Source organism: Trichomycterus rosablanca, chromosome 27 (assembly GCF_030014385.1).
Source record: "Trichomycterus rosablanca isolate fTriRos1 chromosome 27, fTriRos1.hap1, whole genome shotgun sequence".
In the NCBI taxonomy this organism is placed as follows: Eukaryota; Metazoa; Chordata; class Actinopteri; order Siluriformes; family Trichomycteridae; genus Trichomycterus; species Trichomycterus rosablanca.
Genome location: NC_086014.1, coordinates 15004772 through 15023275, shown reverse-complemented (window position 1 = coordinate 15023275; position 18504 = coordinate 15004772). Strand labels below are relative to the sequence as shown.

The window sequence follows — 18504 nt, the reverse complement described above, 5'->3', positions numbered from 1 at the left end:
GTTTAGAACGCTCCTGGGAGCGAACAGACGTTTTGACCCAATAGATTTAAAAGCCTGCTTCCTCGCACCGACAGGGAGGCGAGTCCGATGACAAGAGAATAATGATGGATATTTATTACGGGAATTTGTTTCGTCTCGTGATTCATTTGAAGGAGAGAGAGAGAGAGAGGGGCCCGGGGTCGAGAGCCACCCCACATTATTGGATATAAAGTGTTCTTAAAAGGATTTAACATTAGAGGGAGGAATAATCGTCTGAAAGGGGAAACAGGCAGATGCCGCATCAAGGTTTTTAGCTTTTTTATGGTTACATAGTGCTCAGCGAGGAGAGAGCAGCTTCTTTGTTTGTCCAGCTGACCTTAAGGGTCTTTGGGAGGAAGAAGGGGGGTCAACAGCAAAATAAACAGTTATAACTGTCCCTCATTTCTCTCTTCTATTTATTTGAATTAAGCCCTTTTTCCACTAGATTTAGTCATTACCAGTTCCCTATATTTCCTCTGTAACCCTGTGCTGGAGAAGAAGAGACGCAAACTTGCATCCGCTCTCTATGACACGTGTATCACGCTGTGCTCTGTGTGTTCCTCAACTACTCATACTGTCCCCTCGACCAGGCAGCAGGGGTCGCTGTTGCAGAATCCTCGTCCAAACTCTTTCAAATCTGACTCGTGTCTGTTAATTCCCCGGCTAGGTTGGTAGCACCACGTCTCGTGAACTCAGATTCTAGGTGGTGGCCTGCTGCTCCACCAAAGCCCTGCTCTATTTTAATATCCCGACACCTGATAAAAACCATCAGCCTTAATATGGATTCGTTGATTTCTCACTGAGATTGGGTGCTGAGATTAGGCAGCAGTTCTTGCTCCTAGTCGGCATTCTGGTTCATCCTAAATCTCAGGTCAAGTTCATCCACACCAGACCCTGAGCTCTTTGTTTACGCACGTCTTTGTTCTTGCTTGTAGATGATCTGAACAGGACACACCAGCACTGCGTTCTGGCCGGAGACACAGCCAGGTTCAGCTCCACGCACAGAGTGGCACAGGTAAGGCACGCCCATCTCTACCAGGCTTGAGAGGTCAGTCGCCGCCCTCGTGCCAAAGAAATAGACTTGCCGTTTGACCTCAGTCCTCTCGATGCCCTTATGGGTAACAGCATTGGCGTTTATTGCATCCCAAACCAATATCTTATGCCATACATAGCGTCTAGCTAAAACTTATTTCATGTGCACTAGTTAGACATGCTATTGTCTGTAAGGGGCGGAGTCTCTCAGAGCTCAGTATCACATGTAGAGAGAGCCACGCACTGCCATCCGGGCACCAGTGACCAGGAACCCTGTTCAGCCACTGTCCTTCCCGCTACAGACACACAGCCAATCAGCTGGCTGGTAGCAGCACTGGTGTGCTAGTGTGTTTAACAGGGTTTGTAAGATTATGCAATGATCAATATGCATTGTCCCAATTTGGATGTGTCCAGTTGTTTTTTTTTGTCACCCCCCTGTTTTTTGCACAGCTCTTGCTAGGACCAGCCTAAGACCAGGCTCTGTATTTCCCTCAACTAGACAGTAGGAGTCACTGTTGCAGCAGCGAGGAGGTAGTACCTCACCCGACCGATCCACCCTCACCCGCCGTCACCGCTGACACCCGGTAGACTAACACCTTGATGTGTGTGTGTGTTTTTTCCCCACCGTTGACTAGTGTTCGACCGGCACGTTGGAGTACATTCAGAAACGCTGCTTGGAGGCTCTGGAGAACTTGCACACGGATCCTGAAACCGGCACCAAGAGCTTGCACTCACTGCTCCCCTCCTCCCTGCAGCACATCGAGGACGTCCATAACGAGGTGGGTGTGTGTTCATAGCCTCGTCGTAACACCGGTGATGTTTGTTTAAGACCTTCGACAGGCGCACCGAGAGATCTAAAGCTGCGCCGTGCCAGTGCAGTTGTTTTCTTTATATAACGGTTCCGCCAGTACAGTCAGCCGCCAGCAGGGGGCCTGGGCGGCGCAGGGGAAGAACTGGTGGAGTGGAGCTTCAGAACTCCAACCCCCAGAATCCCCAACGACAATCAGTGCCAACCAGGCTCAGCTGTGCGGCACTGCATTTAAACCCGGCGTCAAACAGCAGCCGGCGTCGCACCGTTAAATCAGTGCTACCGGTAAAAAGGGTATTTGTAAGACAGAGAAGAATAGAAGAGAGAAAAGTAGAAAAGAAAGAAAACAAAAACAAAGAAAAGAAAGGAAAGGGAAAGAAAGGAAAAGAAAAGCACAGAAATTAATAGAAAATTAATAGAAAATTAATAGAAGATTAATAGAAAAGTAAAGGGAGGTTATTGAGCTGCACAAGAGTGAAGTTCAGTCCTCCACTTTCGTTACGTTTGTTTCATGTTTCACAAGCACAATATATTTTTCGAAAGAGAAAAAAGACGTTTCTTCACGGGAGCGTGGGGAAGAGTTTGAGTACTTTTGTTTAAGTTTTGAAAAAACTTTCCTTTGTTTGAGTACGCGATACCGGCGTCTCCTTTGTTTGTCGTTTCGCGCCTTTATTTTCTCACCGCCTTTTATAGCGGTTTATCCCTCTCCTCCGTGTCCCACTCAGTGGCGCGTTAAGAAAGCACAGCGCTATAGCGCTAGAAGTCGGAGGTTCGAATCCGACAAAAGCCAAAACACACAACGAGTTCTAAAATCAAATTATTTATTTATTGTACTTTTTAACACGTATCCAACCATAAACTTATATTGATTACTCTGTATTTTGTTGAACTAACCACACACATTAAAAGACATTCTGCGCTTGGGTCCACCACCTCACCCACTCCCCGTAACAGAACGGTGCGACCACCATGGACCCAGCAGAGTTAACGCCCTTTAAGGAAGCCCTACAACATCAGGGCTCCGCCATAGGCCGTCATGAACAACTGCTGCAGGAGATGATGCAGCAGTTGACGCTGTTGGTTAAGAGTCACACTGAAACAGCCCTGGCCGCTGCTGAAGCTGCTGAACAGCGCCCCCCTCATATGTCCACTTACACTTTAGCCCAAGCCCCACTCAGAGAGGACTCTCAAGTAGCCACTCCTGAGCGCTATGCAGGGGAACCTGAAAAGTGTAGGGGATTTTTGCTACAGTGCTCACTGGTGTTTGAGCAGCAACCATCCCGGTTCCCCACTGAGAGATCGAAGGTGGCCTTTATGGTGTCCCTTCTTACTGATAGAGCGCTGACCTGGGCCACCTCTCTCTGGGAGCAGAACTCCCCAGACTGCGCCACCAGCCAGGCGTTTACTGAGGCGCTACGCCAAACCTTTTATCAACCTGTCGGTGGAAAGGAGGCTGGGCCACGCCTTCTCGAACTTTCACAGGGCGCGCGCCCAGTAGCCGATTACGTAATTGAATTCCGCACTCTGGCAGCAGAATGTGGGTGGAACGAGGAGGCACTGCTAGCAATATTTCAGCGAGGGCTTAATGGCAGGATTAAAGATGAGCTAGCCACTCGTGACTTGCCCTCCACCCTGCCCGCACTGTATGAGGTATGCATTCGGCTGGACAACCGCATGCGCCAGAGAGCCCAGGATCGGGCCAGAAGTGCCCACGCCCCTGGGTCTAGCCGATTTTGGCAGGGCACTCCAGAGAAATCGTTACCCCCACAAGAGGTACCGGAGCCCATGCAGCTGGGAGGTACCCGTCTGCCCAGTCCGCAGCATGGCCGCTCCTCCACCATACATAAGTCGGGAAATGGAAGGGTCTACCCCGATCAGGGGGGTCGAGTTTAGACCGCACAGTTTCCCCCAATTCTGGCCTCCTTCTCCCTATCACTCTGTCGTGGGCCCCTCGACAGCACACTGAATTAATGGCATTCGTGGACTCTGGGGCTGCCGGCAGTTTCATTGACTCCTCTCTAGTCTTATCCCTGGGACTCCCAGTAGAGCCCCTGGACCACCCACTGCCCATACTTGCCATTGATGGCCGAGCTGTTGGCTCTGGCCTAGTAACCCATCGCACCAAACCCCTGGCGATGCAGGTGGACTCCCATGTAGAACAGGTAGAATTATACCTGACACAGGCCCCCCACCTACAGTTGGTGCTGGGATACCCGTGGCTTAAGCTCCACAACCCTCGAATTGATTGGGTGACACGGTCCGTGTATGCATGGGGGCCTCAATGCCAGGGGACCTGTTTGCGGCCTCCAGGGGTAGCCCCCGAAGTATCAGAGTCTCAGGCATTTCAGATGCTCAACCTATCTGAGGTTCCCAGTGTCTACTGGGACCTTAAAGAGGTTTTCAGCAAGGCCAAAGCGCAAGTGCTTCCCCCCCACAGGGCCTATGACTGTGCAATTAATCTCCTCCCTGGCACCACACCACCGAGAGGACGATTATTTTCACTCTCTTCCCCAGAGCGTACAGCCATGGAAGCATATATTCAGGAGGCCCTTAATTCTGGGTTTATACAACCCTCTTCCTCACCTGCGGGTGCAGGATTTTTTTTTGTGGGCAAAAAGGATGGGGGGCTCCGGCCCTGCATAGACTATCGGGGGCTCAACGCCATCACCGTTAAGGACCGATATCCCTTACCCCTCATGCAGACGGCCTTTGAAGCACTGCAGCAAGCCTCAATCTTTACTAAACTGGACTTGCGCAGCGCATACAATTTAATCCGCATAAGGCAGGGTGACGAATGGAAGACGGCCTTCATCACCCCCTCAGGGCATTACGAGTACCGAGTAATGCCCTTTGGCCTTATGAACGCACCTGCAGTCTTCCAACGCTTCATTAATGAAGTGTTGAGAGAGGCCCTGGACAGGTACGTATACGTATATCTTGATGACATCCTCATATACAGCCGGTCCCTTGAGGAACATGAAGGACATGTGAGGCGGGTTCTCCAATTACTCTTGGAGAACCGCCTTTATGTTAAACTCGAGAAGTCTTTGTTCCACACCGAGACTGTATCATTTCTGGGCTTCGTGGTATCAAAAGGCACACTCCGAATGGACCCAGCGAAATTTAAAGCTGTAGTAGACTGGCCCCGCCCCGCCTCTCTTCGGCAGGTCCAGTCTTTTCTGGGGTTTGCCAACTTCTTCCGACGGTTTGTGCGCAACTTCAGCACGATGGCGGCACCCCTTACCGCCCTTACCCGGAAGACCCCAGGGCCCTTTCGCTGGACCATGGAAGCACAAAATTCCTTTGAGGAGATCAAGGTGCAACTAACATCACCCCCGGTTCTTCAGTTGCCTGATCCTGAAGAGCCCTTTATCGTTGAGGTGGATGCCTCTGACATAGGTGTGGGAGCGGTACTCTCCCAGCGCCTAGGGCCAAACAAGAAACTTCATCCATGTGCATTTTACTCACATAGACTATCTCCAGCAGAGCACAACTACAGCATTGGGGACAGGGAACTCCTAGCTGTCAAGCTCGCATTAGAGGAGTGGAGGCACTGGCTGGAGGGAGCCAAACACCCTTTTGTGGTCTGGACAGACCACAAGAACTTGGCCTACATACAGCAGGCAAGGCGACTAAATCCTCGACAAGCCCGATGGGCTTTGTTTTTTGGTCGCTTTCGGTTTGTGTTGTCTTATAGACCAGGGTCCAAAAACACCAAACCCGATGCTCTGTCCAGACAATGGGCTCCTTCTGAACCTGACCCCTCACCAGAGCCCATCATACCCACTGCTCAAATCCTGGCCCCCCTCCGCTGGGCGATAGAAGACACCATCAGGCAGGCTCTTCGTCAGGAGCCAGATCCTGGAGGTGGACCCCACGGACGGCAGTATGTCCCCACATCGGCCCGCCAGCAGGTCATGCAGTGGGGACACTCCTCCCCATTCTCCGGACATCCGGGTGTCAACCGGTCACTGGAGTTCCTCCGGAGACGCTTCTGGTGGCCAGGGATAGAGAAAGATGTCCGTGCATATATAGCTTCTTGCGAGGTGTGCGCAAGAAGCAAATCACCTAGGTCTCGACCCCCAGGGCTTCTGCAACCGTTGCCTATCCCCGCACGGCCATGGTCTCACATCTCTTTGGACTTCGTGACGGGCCTGCCACCATCTAGGGGCAAAATGGTGATCCTGGTGATTGTGGACCGATTCTCCAAGGCGTGCAAGTTTGTGGCTCTGCCCAAGCTTCCAACCGCCAAGGAGACCGCCGATTTACTTCTGCAGCATGTGGTCAGGGTACACGGGATGCCCAGTGACCTGGTGTCTGACAGGGGACCCCAGTTTGCCAGTCGGTTTTGGAAAGCCTTCTGCCAACGAATGGGGGCCACTGTAAGTCTTGCCTCTGGCTTCCACCCAGAATCCAACGGCCAGACGGAAAGGGTGAACCAGGACCTTGGCCAGATGTTGCGCTGTCTAACGACACATAACCCTGCCTCCTGGGCGGACCAACTGCCATGGGCAGAATATGCCCATAACACCCTGTGGCACTCTTCCCTAGGCATGTCGCCCTTCGAGTGCCAATTTGGATATCCGCCGCCCTTGTTTGCAGAACAAGAAACGGAAGTAGGGGTCCCGGCGGCTGATCAATATGTTCGCCGTTGCCGCCGGGCATGGCAGAAGGCACGAGCATCCCTGCAAGCGGCCACTGCAGCCAGGAAACGGGTCGCAGATCGCAAACGGCGTGATGCCCCGACCTTCCGCATTGGCCAGCGTGTCTGGCTCTCCACCCGCGACCTGCCACTTCGGGGGGAGTCCCGCAAACTGGCGCCCCGCTTTGTGGGGCCCTTCAAGGTGGAGCGGCGCATCAACCCAGTGTCGTACCGCCTGCGCCTACCTCCAAGCATGAGGGTCCACCCCACATTCCATGTGTCGCACCTCAGGCCATTTGTATGTGGTGCCCCAGCACCGGCCACCGCCCCTCCTGGACCACGCCTTGTAGATGGCGCTCCAGCGTACACGGTCCGCCGGTTACTGGACTCTCGCCGGGTCAGGGGGAGCACCCAGTATTTAGTAGACTGGGAGGGATACGGACCTGAGGAGCGAACATGGGTCCCTGCGCGCCAAATCCTGGATCCAGAATTAATCCGGGAATTCCGGCGTGACAGGGCAGCTGGTCTGGGGACGTCAGGAGCCGCCCCTAGGGGAGGAGGTACTATAACGGTTCCGCCAGTACAGTCAGCCGCCAGCAGGGGGCCTGGGCGGCGCAGGGGAAGAACTGGTGGAGTGGAGCTTCAGAACTCCAACCCCCAGAATCCCCAACGACAATCAGTGCCAACCAGGCTCAGCTGTGCGGCACTGCATTTAAACCCGGCGTCAAACAGCAGCCGGCGTCGCACCGTTAAATCAGTGCTACCGGTAAAAAGGGTATTTGTAAGACAGAGAAGAATAGAAGAGAGAAAAGTAGAAAAGAAAGAAAACAAAAACAAAGAAAAGAAAGGAAAGGGAAAGAAAGGAAAAGAAAAGCACAGAAATTAATAGAAAATTAATAGAAAATTAATAGAAGATTAATAGAAAAGTAAAGGGAGGTTATTGAGCTGCACAAGAGTGAAGTTCAGTCCTCCACTTTCGTTACGTTTGTTTCATGTTTCACAAGCACAATATATTTTTCGAAAGAGAAAAAAGACGTTTCTTCACGGGAGCGTGGGGAAGAGTTTGAGTACTTTTGTTTAAGTTTTGAAAAAACTTTCCTTTGTTTGAGTACGCGATACCGGCGTCTCCTTTGTTTGTCGTTTCGCGCCTTTATTTTCTCACCGCCTTTTATAGCGGTTTATCCCTCTCCTCCGTGTCCCACTCAGTGGCGCGTTAAGAAAGCACAGCGCTATAGCGCTAGAAGTCGGAGGTTCGAATCCGACAAAAGCCAAAACACACAACGAGTTCTAAAATCAAATTATTTATTTATTGTACTTTTTAACACGTATCCAACCATAAACTTATATTGATTACTCTGTATTTTGTTGAACTAACCACACACATTAAAAGACATTCTGCGCTTGGGTCCACCACCTCACCCACTCCCCGTAACACTTTAAGGTCGTCAGGCTTGGCGTTCATCCCGGTTGGCACCATGGTGAGTCTACTTTGGCAGTGATAGCTCAGTGGTTAAGGTACTGGACTAGTAAACAGAAGGTCGCCGGTTCAAGCCCCGCCACCACCAAGTTGCCACTGTTGGGTCCCTGAGCGAGGCCCTTAACCCTCAGTTGCTAAATGCTGAAAATGTAAATGTACTTTGCGATCAATTGCACGGCTTCAGCGATTCCCCCTCTCAGATATAGCCGGCGTGTCTGTGTGGACACCCGCACGGCCACTAGCAATGCTCAGATTGTATCACAAAAAGCATCGCCGACAAATCCGAGCTGCAGCCAATCACAGACGAGCACGACCTTCTTCGGAGAGCCGGAGGCTACCCGCTAAGACTCGCTCACACGTTTCTTTATTTCCGTTTCCGTACGTCTCCGAGCCGCCGCCTCACACCGCAGCTTGACTGACGACTCGGCTTTAAGGTGGAGAAAAGGTTGTACGCGATATCAATTATTCAAACACCAAACAACGGAGCGGTCCGGGAGCTCTTCCATCACGGGGGCCTCCACGGAGGCGGCGCTTCTCACCCCGGTTTCCCTGGATTACCCGCCCGCAGAACCCCGGCGCGCGCGCGTTGGCTCTCTCCGACTCCTGATTGATTGCACCTATTTTGTTTGAAGTCGCCCACGAGGGCCGACTTGAATGATGCATCGTTAGTTATTTATTGCCGCGGCGCAGGTTCTGAGCAGCGTTTGTTTGACGTGCACGACCACGTCGAGAACAACAACAAGCGTCTTAGCGTATTTCTCCAGACGCGCACGGTTCCAATTTAGAAGTGCTCAGTTCCCGTCAGCCGCGCGACACCCGTCGCTGTCGGAGTCGGGTTAGAGCCCTGGTGCGCTGGCGAACCTAAACACGAGGTCGGAGGGAATGTCATGTTGACGATGATAAAGCTGGTGGTTCGAGGTCACTCAAGGACGTAGGAGTAGTGGTTTATACGCTGTATGGACAAAAGAATTGGGACGCCACTTCTAATATTCGAATTCATGTGTTTCAGCCACAACAGTGTAATAAAACAATGATATAAAACTAATGATATGTTTCCAATCTTGCAGCAACAGTTTAGGGAAGGCTCTTTCCTGTTCTAGCACAAAGTCAGCTCTATACAGACATGAAGGAAAGCTTGGTTCCTGCACAGAGCTCTGACCTCAGCCCCTCTCAATAGCTTTGGAATGAACTGGAACATCAACTGAGGCTTTCTTTTAACTAAACAGGCACAAATTCCCATACACAGACCAACTTCAGTATTGTGAGAAGCCTTCTCAGAAGAGCGGCTGTTATTTTAGCTGAAAATATCACATAGAGGTCACTATTTTAATACCTTTTGTTTTGACAAGCTCACGGTCAGGTGTCTACATACTTTTGGCCACATCGGTCATATAGAGTAAGGTGGCACAGCGATCTTTATCTAGGTGCTGTCGACCAGTCAAAAAACTGGTTGGTAGTCGGTAGTACCTCGCAGACGTATACTCATGTTAATAAAGCTACTCTAAACGGATTACACGGCGTATAAAGTGCACAATTTAAACCCTCTACCTGCCCAGGTGGCATTTAGACTCGGCGACAGACGGCTCGGCTCCAAATGCCAGCCGCTCGGCTTCCCCCCGTCCGTGCCCGCTGCGCACGCGCCCCGCAGGAACCCGGCCTCCGCGTGGGCTCAAAGCCGCCCGCTCGGCCTGTGTTCCTGCGCTAAAGGACAGGAGGACAATCAGAGCGGGAGGGGAGGAAGCGACGCGGGGGCGACAGCTAGCATTTGTAGCCTCCGGCTTCTGTGGGGTACCTCCGGTGGAGGTTAGAACCCACTCGGAGCCTAGCATTTCTTTGAAGAGGAGTCGAGCAGAGGGGATCGAAATCTGTAAAGCGCTTGTAATCTTCATGTTTGGGGTGGGGTCGGTTTTTAAGCCGCTGTGAAGCTGGATTTGAAGTACACTCGTCTTATGTTTCCGCCAGTTGTGCCAACGGCCTGACAGTAGGAGTCACTGTTGCCTCCGTTTTCTGAGAAACAGCCGCCACAGTGCTGAGTGTTCTTATGAGTGACCACTAGAGGGTGCTTTGTGATCCACTTGTACACCGAATGGCCAAATGTATTCGGACACCTGACCGTGAGCTTGTTGGACGTCTTATTTCAAAAGCAAACAGTATTAAAATAGAGTCACGCTATTGAGAAGACTTTACAGGACTTTGAAGTATGTCTGTGGGAATTTGTGCCCATTCAGTCAAAAGAAAGGCTCAATTGATAGAATGATGTTCCGATTCATTCCGGAGCTGTTGAGTGAGGCTGAAGTCAGGGCTCTGTGCTGGACACTGGAGTTTCTTGCTTTGTGCACATGCTGGAACAGGTCAGGGGCCTTCCCTAAACTGTTGCCGCAGAGTGTGAAGCGTAAAAGCCGTCATGTTGCCAGACCTTTTGTTCCAGGTTTGTGTGTTCCGTGCATTACATTTCGGAGCTTCGCTTCGTTGAGAGTAGGCGGGAGGGCGGGTTTTAACTTCCCGCGTTCGTACGTGCACGCGCGTGCACACCTGACTCCGCTAAGCATCCCTGTAAGGATAAAAGCGTCGCATCAATCGAGGGAAAGTGCTAGCGTGCTCCCAGAGGAACGCTGAGGGGGCGTACGCAGCCCCACCGGGAGCAACGTGGCGAAATGAGGGCAAACGGAGAACGCAGGGGGTCTAACGTGAGCAGGAGGAGGAAAATCTCGCAGAGGTGTGTCGGTGCAGGAAGCGTACGAGGAAGCCAGATTCGTCCCGAGGGTGCCGGCGAGGGGCGGAATAAAGCACAAACACAAGGAGAGAAAATAAGAACCCAAATACACTGTACACTGTAGGGACAAAAGTATTGGGACGCCCCTTTTAATCACTGAATTCATGTGTTTCAGCCACAACAGGTGTAATAAATCAGTCATATTAAGCATATTAAGTCATATTATAAGCATCCAACATTAAATTATATGCAGCAACAGTTTAGGGAAGGCCCTTTACTGTTTCAGCATGTTCCTTGCACAGAGCTCTGACCTCAGCCCCACTCAACAGCTCTGGAATGGACCGGAACCCCGACTGATCGATCAGCGAAGTCTTGCGAGAAGCCTGGTTTAATACTGTTTGTCAGACAAGCTCACGGTCAGGCGTCCAAATACTTTAGGCCATATAGCGTACATGTTGCATATGTTGTTGTATATGTTATTTTACGTGAACCGTTTCATCCTGGGCAGGGTGGTGGCAAATTTGGTCTGATGGGACACAGCAGCAGCACCGCGTCTGTGTAGACGGCCGGCCGTCCGATAGCACCGCCGAGGATCGAACCCGGGTCTCGGCAGCGGTGGTGGGCTAGCGTGACGGACCATTTAAGTGCCCGTTAATCCGTCCTGTGTGTTCGTGCAGGTTGAGTTCGAGTGGCTGAGGCAGTACTGGTTCCAGGGTCGACGCTACGCCCGCTTCTGCAGCTGGTGGAGCAAACCCATGGAGTGCCTGGAGACCGACTGGAGGCTGATGGAGAGGATGGTAAGTCCACAGATTCCACACCAACAGGGGCGCGTTCCCAAATAATCCGGCGCTCGATAGAGATAGAAATAGAAAACAACCGGTGGTGTCCCATGCTGGTACTGTATAAGCTAACATACACACACAAAAGTCTTCTTGTAAGAGGGAGTGCACCTGTGGGGATTGGTGCCCATTTATTCAGGCTTTGTGTTGGAGACTGGACATCCTTATAGAGCTGCATAATCATACTAAAAGAGAAAGAGGGCTTCCCTAAACTGTTGCCTTAGTGTTAAAAGCATCTAATCTTATATCTTATATCATTTTGTCCGTCAGAAAGAGCTAAACTCAAGCGTTAGAAGAGCCGTCCACATACTTTTGTCCATACAGTGTGTAATTAATGACATTTGATGTATTGTTTTATATGCATTGATAGGTAATTTAAAGGGGTGAAGGGGCTGTGTCCCAAATCACACATAATACTACGGATGGTGTAGTTCCACACTATGCAGCGCAGGTTTCTGAGAGAGATGAACGTTTTCGGGGATGAGGTGGGTGTGGTCGTGCCTTTCATAGCCCACTTTCCCCACAACTTTCCCCACGACGCCTGATACTATTAGATCTGCGTTTGATCTGGTGAGACTGATGAGTTGAAACGTTTCATTGTTGTGTTCGAGTCCTCAGACAGTGAGAGTCAGTAGGGGGCGCTGTTGCACCACCGCACTGCTGACACACACTGGAGGAATCTCACTCTGAGCAGTGAGCAGTAATCACATCTAATGTGCTGCCAGGGCTGAGAAGAGGCACTCGGGTTAGCTCCTGTGTACACACTCTGTGTGTGTGTGTGTGTGTGTGTGTGTGTGTGTGTGAGGTGAGAGAGGCTCAGAAGAACAGACAAGTGCTGCTGGGAGCTACTCGTACCCCTTCTGTCCAGTAACGCAGGTTAAGAGCGCCGCAATCATGTGGTCCCACAGCCGTTTCCTACACGTGTATCAATAAATCGCCGCCGTGCACTCATAACCACAGACACCGAGGCGTGAAAAAGTATTCAACCCCTCTGATTTAATAGTATTTAATGTACGCACAGTGTGGATTTGGTCCTGCCATGGATTGGTGTTGTTTCTGGACCTGACCCGCTGCGCCCTTGATCAGAAAAAATAGTTCCTGATTAAAAAGAATATTAAATTTCGGAATAGTACGAGATAAAAAAGTAGTATTTTTTGTCTCATTATTTATGCAATTGATTTTTATGTATTATTACTGTATTGATAATATCTATATATGTTTGGTTGGTTTTTTTTTGGTTTTCTGTTTTTCGACCTGACTCACTGCGGCCCTGACCAGAAATAAAAAATATACATTTATTTAAATATATTTAGTAAAAAATATATATATTTAAATAATAATGTATTATTATTTGTTTATTAATAAATGTATTTATTTACTTTTTAAAAATTTATTTATTTATTTATAAGAGTGTTTTTTATTTGTATTAATTCCTTTTTATTTGTTTGTTATTCTGTATTTAACTATTTAATAATACATTTATTTTTTATCTTTTTTTATTTGTTTATTATTCTGTGTTTAGTTATTTATTTAATAATAAATGAATTAATTTTTATCTATTTTTTGTTTGTTTATTATTCTGTGCTTAATTATTTATTTATTAAAACTTTTATTTATTTTTTATCTATTTTTTATTCATTTATTATGCTGTATTTATTTATTTATTATTATTTGTTCGCTGGTCGCAGGAGGCTAGATCGTCAGTCTACTCCACAGCTACACCCAGGACCAATGTACTATATGGTTGCAAATCCACCTACTGTCATTTTCAATAGGTGCAGGTGCAAAGCAAAATGAGTTCATTTATTTATTTGTTTGTTTGTTTGTGTATTGTAATTAATTTGTAGGGGGGAAAAATATAACAGTTTTTTTTAGACGGGATTGTGGTGTTTCTGTTCCTAATAAAAAGCTCAGGCTGCATCACGGCACCGGTCTATTAAAAGGCAGCTCACATTCACCCACTGATCCAGGCTGACTTTGACCTGGGGGGGTTTGGTTTGGAGGGAGGGGTGGGGGGTTAATACAGTGAGAAAGCACGATTGATCAGGGGAAGAAGAAGAATGTACACACCACGGCTTCAGAACGTTAGTACCTCTAGTCCTGGTCAGTAGTTACAGCTTGGATGTGTGTAATGCATCACTACCGGTTATAGAGAAGCAGCCCCGTGTCGTGATGCTCCCACCTTCAAATCTCAGTGTGGATTTGGGGATTGTGGGATTGTTCAGTGAATATAAACAGCGTTTGGTTTGGTTTCATTCGGTTGGTGCACAAGTGTTCCGATTTGTCTAATTGCTGGTGTGCAAATTTTAGACGCCCGTCCCTGTCCTGCATGAGGTTTTGCATGGAAAACAATTTTTAAATTAAACCAGGTGCACAAAAACGTCTGTGTCTTTAAAATTATTTACACTATAGAGTCAAAAGTATTAGGACGCCCCTTCTAATGATTAAATTTATGTGTTTCAGCCAGAACAGTTGCAATAAAGGTGTAACAGGTGTAATAAATCATCTATATAACAGGAATTACATCCAAATTTGCAGCAACAGTTTAGGGAAGGATTGTGCCCCTGTTTACAATGCAAGAAACTTCAGTGTCTTGCACAGAGCCCTACTAAACAGCTCTGGGATGAACCGGAACACCGACTCAGACTTTCTCGACAAAAGTAGACAAATTTGCTTGGATGGAAATGAACTTAATATACACTATACTGCCAAAAGTATTTGGATAGCTGACTTCTGTGTGATCATTCCAGATAGAACAACAGTCGCTCTTCCGAAGGCTTCTCACAAGATTTTGAAGTATGTATGTCGGAATTTGTGCCCTTTCAGGGATACAGTCATGCTGGATGAGGAAAGGACCTTCCCTAAACTGTTGCTGCAAAGTAAATACATGAACGGCTGTGGCTGAAACACACATAAATCGGTGATAATTAGAAGACAAGGGGCGTCCCAATACTTTTGTCCGTGTGATGTATCCAGGCAGCGCTTTCCGTCCGTACGTAGACGTTTATATTTAATAGACGTTGATGACATTTGGAGAGTGACGTGCGTTTATAACCGGCCTGTATTTCCTGTCAGCTCTTTTAAGCAGACAGATAGGCGGGTCAGATGAGCTTTGTATTTTAAAGCGAGGGGTGTCAGAGGTACCCATATTCCTGATGCTTTATTAGAACCTTTCCTCTCCCGCGGGCTTCCCGGCTTCCTTTCTCTGGTCTTGTCTCGGGCGCCCATTCGCGCTCCGGCTCTCCGGCCTGTTGTCATGCAAATCCTCGCCCGTCTATTTGAATGACGTGCCGATAAAACAGGTCGTCCCTTTTTTTTCTCTTCTCGCTCTTTCGAGTGCCGCTTGAAACGTTCACGTCGTGGCGCTTAATAAGAGCGGATTGTCGAATAAACGAGACGGACGAGAAGCTGCAGAAATGTGACGGAGGTTTAGAAAATAAACTGAGCACAGGCCTCAGGAAGCTCCAGGTTCCTTCACTCGTGTGTATGTGTGTGTGTGGAGGACCGTTTCACCAGGATGCTGCGTCCCGTCCGGAGTGGACGTCCCCGTTCCCCGAGGACCCGCTATCATGGCTATCGTACATCGCTGACATTTATTTAAAGCTCTAACAATGAGGCGCTCTTCCCCTGCTTGACAGGCTGCAGATAGTCCGGTGTATGCAGAATATTTTAAATACCGGCGTGGCATTTTTTATCTCTCTTTCTTCTGCGGGGCGGGGAAGAGGAGCGAATTCGGGTGGGCAGAGCGGGGGGAAGAGAGGGACGAGGACTTCACGTGTGCGTTACCCTGAGCGGTGGGTTTCTGAGTAAAACCGTGTGGATGATCAAAGGTCGTACAGTTACGACGAGCAGTTTCTATATTTTCGCCCTTAGTGGAACCCTTTTTCACCCTGCACGGGCACCTCTCTATTTGCCAATCAGGGTCATTACACAGCGTTTAAAGACCCCGCCCACATAGTCTGGTCATCCTGCCCTAGCAGAAATGTGTCAGCTGCAGGCACTGCCAATTGTGCCCGCTAGAAGGTGCCTAGCTGACCGGTGGCTACGCAGGAGTTCAGAATCTGGGTGCTGGTGTGCTAGCGGAATATCCCACTGCACCACCTGGGCACCTCCTATGAATTATAAATATATGTTTTTATATATGTGTACATGAGTATATATGTGTGTTCTGTATATATATTCATATGTTTTGACATCACCACAGCACGGTTTTTACGCCGGATGCCCTCTTTGTATCCGGGCTTGGGACCTGCACTGAGAGCGCACTGCACTGACAACAGCGCCTCCCAATGGCTAGGGTGTTTCAGCCACACAGTTTCCAGTTCAGGCCGATAGCAGCGCTGAGATTCGAACACTGGATCAACAGATTTGAGCAATACTGGCTAGCGTACTTCACATGATTGTAAAAATCGTGATGATAATACAACCCCAAATCAGAAAAAGTTGGGACGGTATGAAAAATATGATACAAATAAAAACAAAACAACTGTTTACTTTGATTGACTTTTTAAATTTATTTATTTATTTTAGATTCGGGATTAGTAAGCAGAAGGTTGCTGGTTCAAACCCCACCACTGCCAGGTTGCCACTGTCGGGCCCCTAAGTGAGGCCCTTAATCCTCAGTTGCTTAGACTGAATACTGTAAGTCGCTTCGGATAAGAGCGTCCGCTAAATGCTGAGAACATAAACGTGAAGGAATTGATATTGTTTTGTCTGGTCAGCTTCATTCGTTTCATCTAAGTACTCTCCCTATATTGCCCCCGTCCCAACTTTTTTGGAACGTTTGGCAAGCCTGGAATGCAGGAATTGATGTTTACTACCAGATAAAATATCATTTATCACACTGTCTGAACATTTTCCGATTCGTGGGTTGTAATAATCCACATTTTAAAGCCGCTTGTCTGTACGTGGAGAACAAATGAAGGTAAAAACGCAGTAAAAATTGGGAATTTTTAATACAGGACGTGCAGCAGAAAAGCGAAAGATTGCAGATGTTTTACACAGCCATCAAATAAGTGAATGGAGATTAATTGCCCCGGTCGACCTTAAAATAATTATATGAACGAAGGAGCACTAAACTCCGATGAAATTGATACACTTTAATAATTAGATCCTCGGCTCTGACCCGCTCCAGTCAATAAAGGTTATTAAGGCCAATTGCTGTCTAAATGCATTAGAGAGGCAGAGAGGCGCTCCACACCCGAGCCGCTATTTCATTGGCAATATGATAATCCCCTCTCTGTTCAAACCCCCCTCCCTCTCTTCTGGCTGTGAGCAAACACACACACACACACACACACACACACACACAGCTCTCAGACACACTAAACCAGATTGGATTCACTTAACCTTTCAGAAGCTTTGATCAAATGAGCTCACACTGCAATAACATTTACATTGACCCTCTCCCTCACTCCCTCGCTCGCTCGTTCGCTCGCTCTCTCCGACTGTCTCTCGCCCCATACCCGGCCTGCCAGCCTGGCTCACCCGTCCACTTAACACGCACCCACACACACAGGCAGGTATCGGCGCTGACCTCCTGCATCGTCTTCTCTGTGATGACAGACTCGCTCTGCTGTGCAGTAACCACACAAACACACACACATACACACACACACACACACACACACACACGTAGTTGGACGTCGACCTGTTCCGAAGCTGCTGGATCGTATTATTATCATATTGCCAGTGAAATAGCAGCTCAGGTGTATGGTTATTTGTATACTGTAAATCTTTACTGTGTACTATTACTTTTGATGTATGTAAGTAGTTACTGAGATCTTAATTTATTTCAGGATTAATAAAGTATCCATCTGTCTGTCTGTCTGTCTATAATCTATCAATTTATCTTTCTATAATCTATCTAAAATGATCCTGTCTGTCTATCTATTATCTATCATGTTATCTATCTGTCTATTTATCTATCTGTCTGTCTGTCTGTCTATCTATCATCTATCTGTTTATCTATCTGTCTATCTGCCTGTCTGTCTGTCTGTTTGTATATAATCTGTTGATCTATCTATCTATCTATCTATCTATCTATCTATCTATCTATCTATCTATCTATCTATCTATCTATCTGCCTGTCTATCTTCTGCCTATCTAACTATCTATATAGCTATCTCTCTATCTATCTGTCTGTCTCTGTCTGTCTATCAGTCTCTCTAACAATATGCATTATACGTATATATATATGTATATATATAATCTGTATGTATATAACCGTTCTGCCTATCTATAATCTGTCTGTCTGTCTTTATATCTATCTAAAATGTGTTAATCTAAATTCTATCTGTCTATCTAAACGTAGGTAAAACAGGCGAAAAGTCCGATTCAAGTGCCAGTACGTCGTTTCCAGGTCTGATACTCTCATGCTGATCGTCTGATGAATCGAGGCGTTCGCATCACTTTCGAAAATCAGCAGAACATTATCAGCTAAGATTAAAACCTGAACGAATTAAATGATAGAACAGAATCTGATTATTAAAATACATGTAGTATAAATTATATGCAACCGCTCGAGTGACTGGACGTGATTGGCTAATGTTTGAGGGCTGGGTGGGTGAAACAGGTTAGGTTCCAGTGGTAGGTTCACTTGTCAGTGCAGGTCCCAAGCACAGATAGAAATAGGAGTGTTGAGTCTGATGTAGCGACGCCTAAATACGGGAGCATGCGAATAGAAAAAAGATAAACGTCTGACTGTTATTATTATGATTTGTAGGTTTAGATGCAGAAAAATTTTTCATTTATTACAGATCTCATAACGAGGACTGAACGGTGCTGTAATAATAAAAATAGATACGTTCCCCCGAACGGTGCTCCTCTTACCCTCCCGACTGGAAGGTACAGGGTAAATTGATGTTTAATTGGTGTTTAATAGCAGGAACGGAAGAAAAGAAAACGGCTCCCTGATGACTCTTATTATTCACCATAATACCGGCGCGGGTGATAATACGTCCCCCCATTAGGACG

At 47.9% G+C, this 18504-nt stretch overlaps 1 protein-coding gene across 3 annotated transcripts in view; it reads left to right on the top strand.

The window, feature by feature from the left end:
• Window positions 1-18504, top strand: part of fto (FTO alpha-ketoglutarate dependent dioxygenase) — a 105796-nt gene that overhangs the window by 25497 nt on the left and 61795 nt on the right. For all 3 annotated transcript variants that reach the window (XM_062989633.1, XM_062989634.1, XM_062989635.1), the window contains exons 5-7: window positions 954-1033; window positions 1686-1829; window positions 11368-11487. In XM_062989633.1, the coding sequence (XP_062845703.1) occupies window positions 954-1033; window positions 1686-1829; window positions 11368-11487 (344 nt within the window). The remainder of the gene's footprint in view (window positions 1-953; window positions 1034-1685; window positions 1830-11367; window positions 11488-18504) is intronic.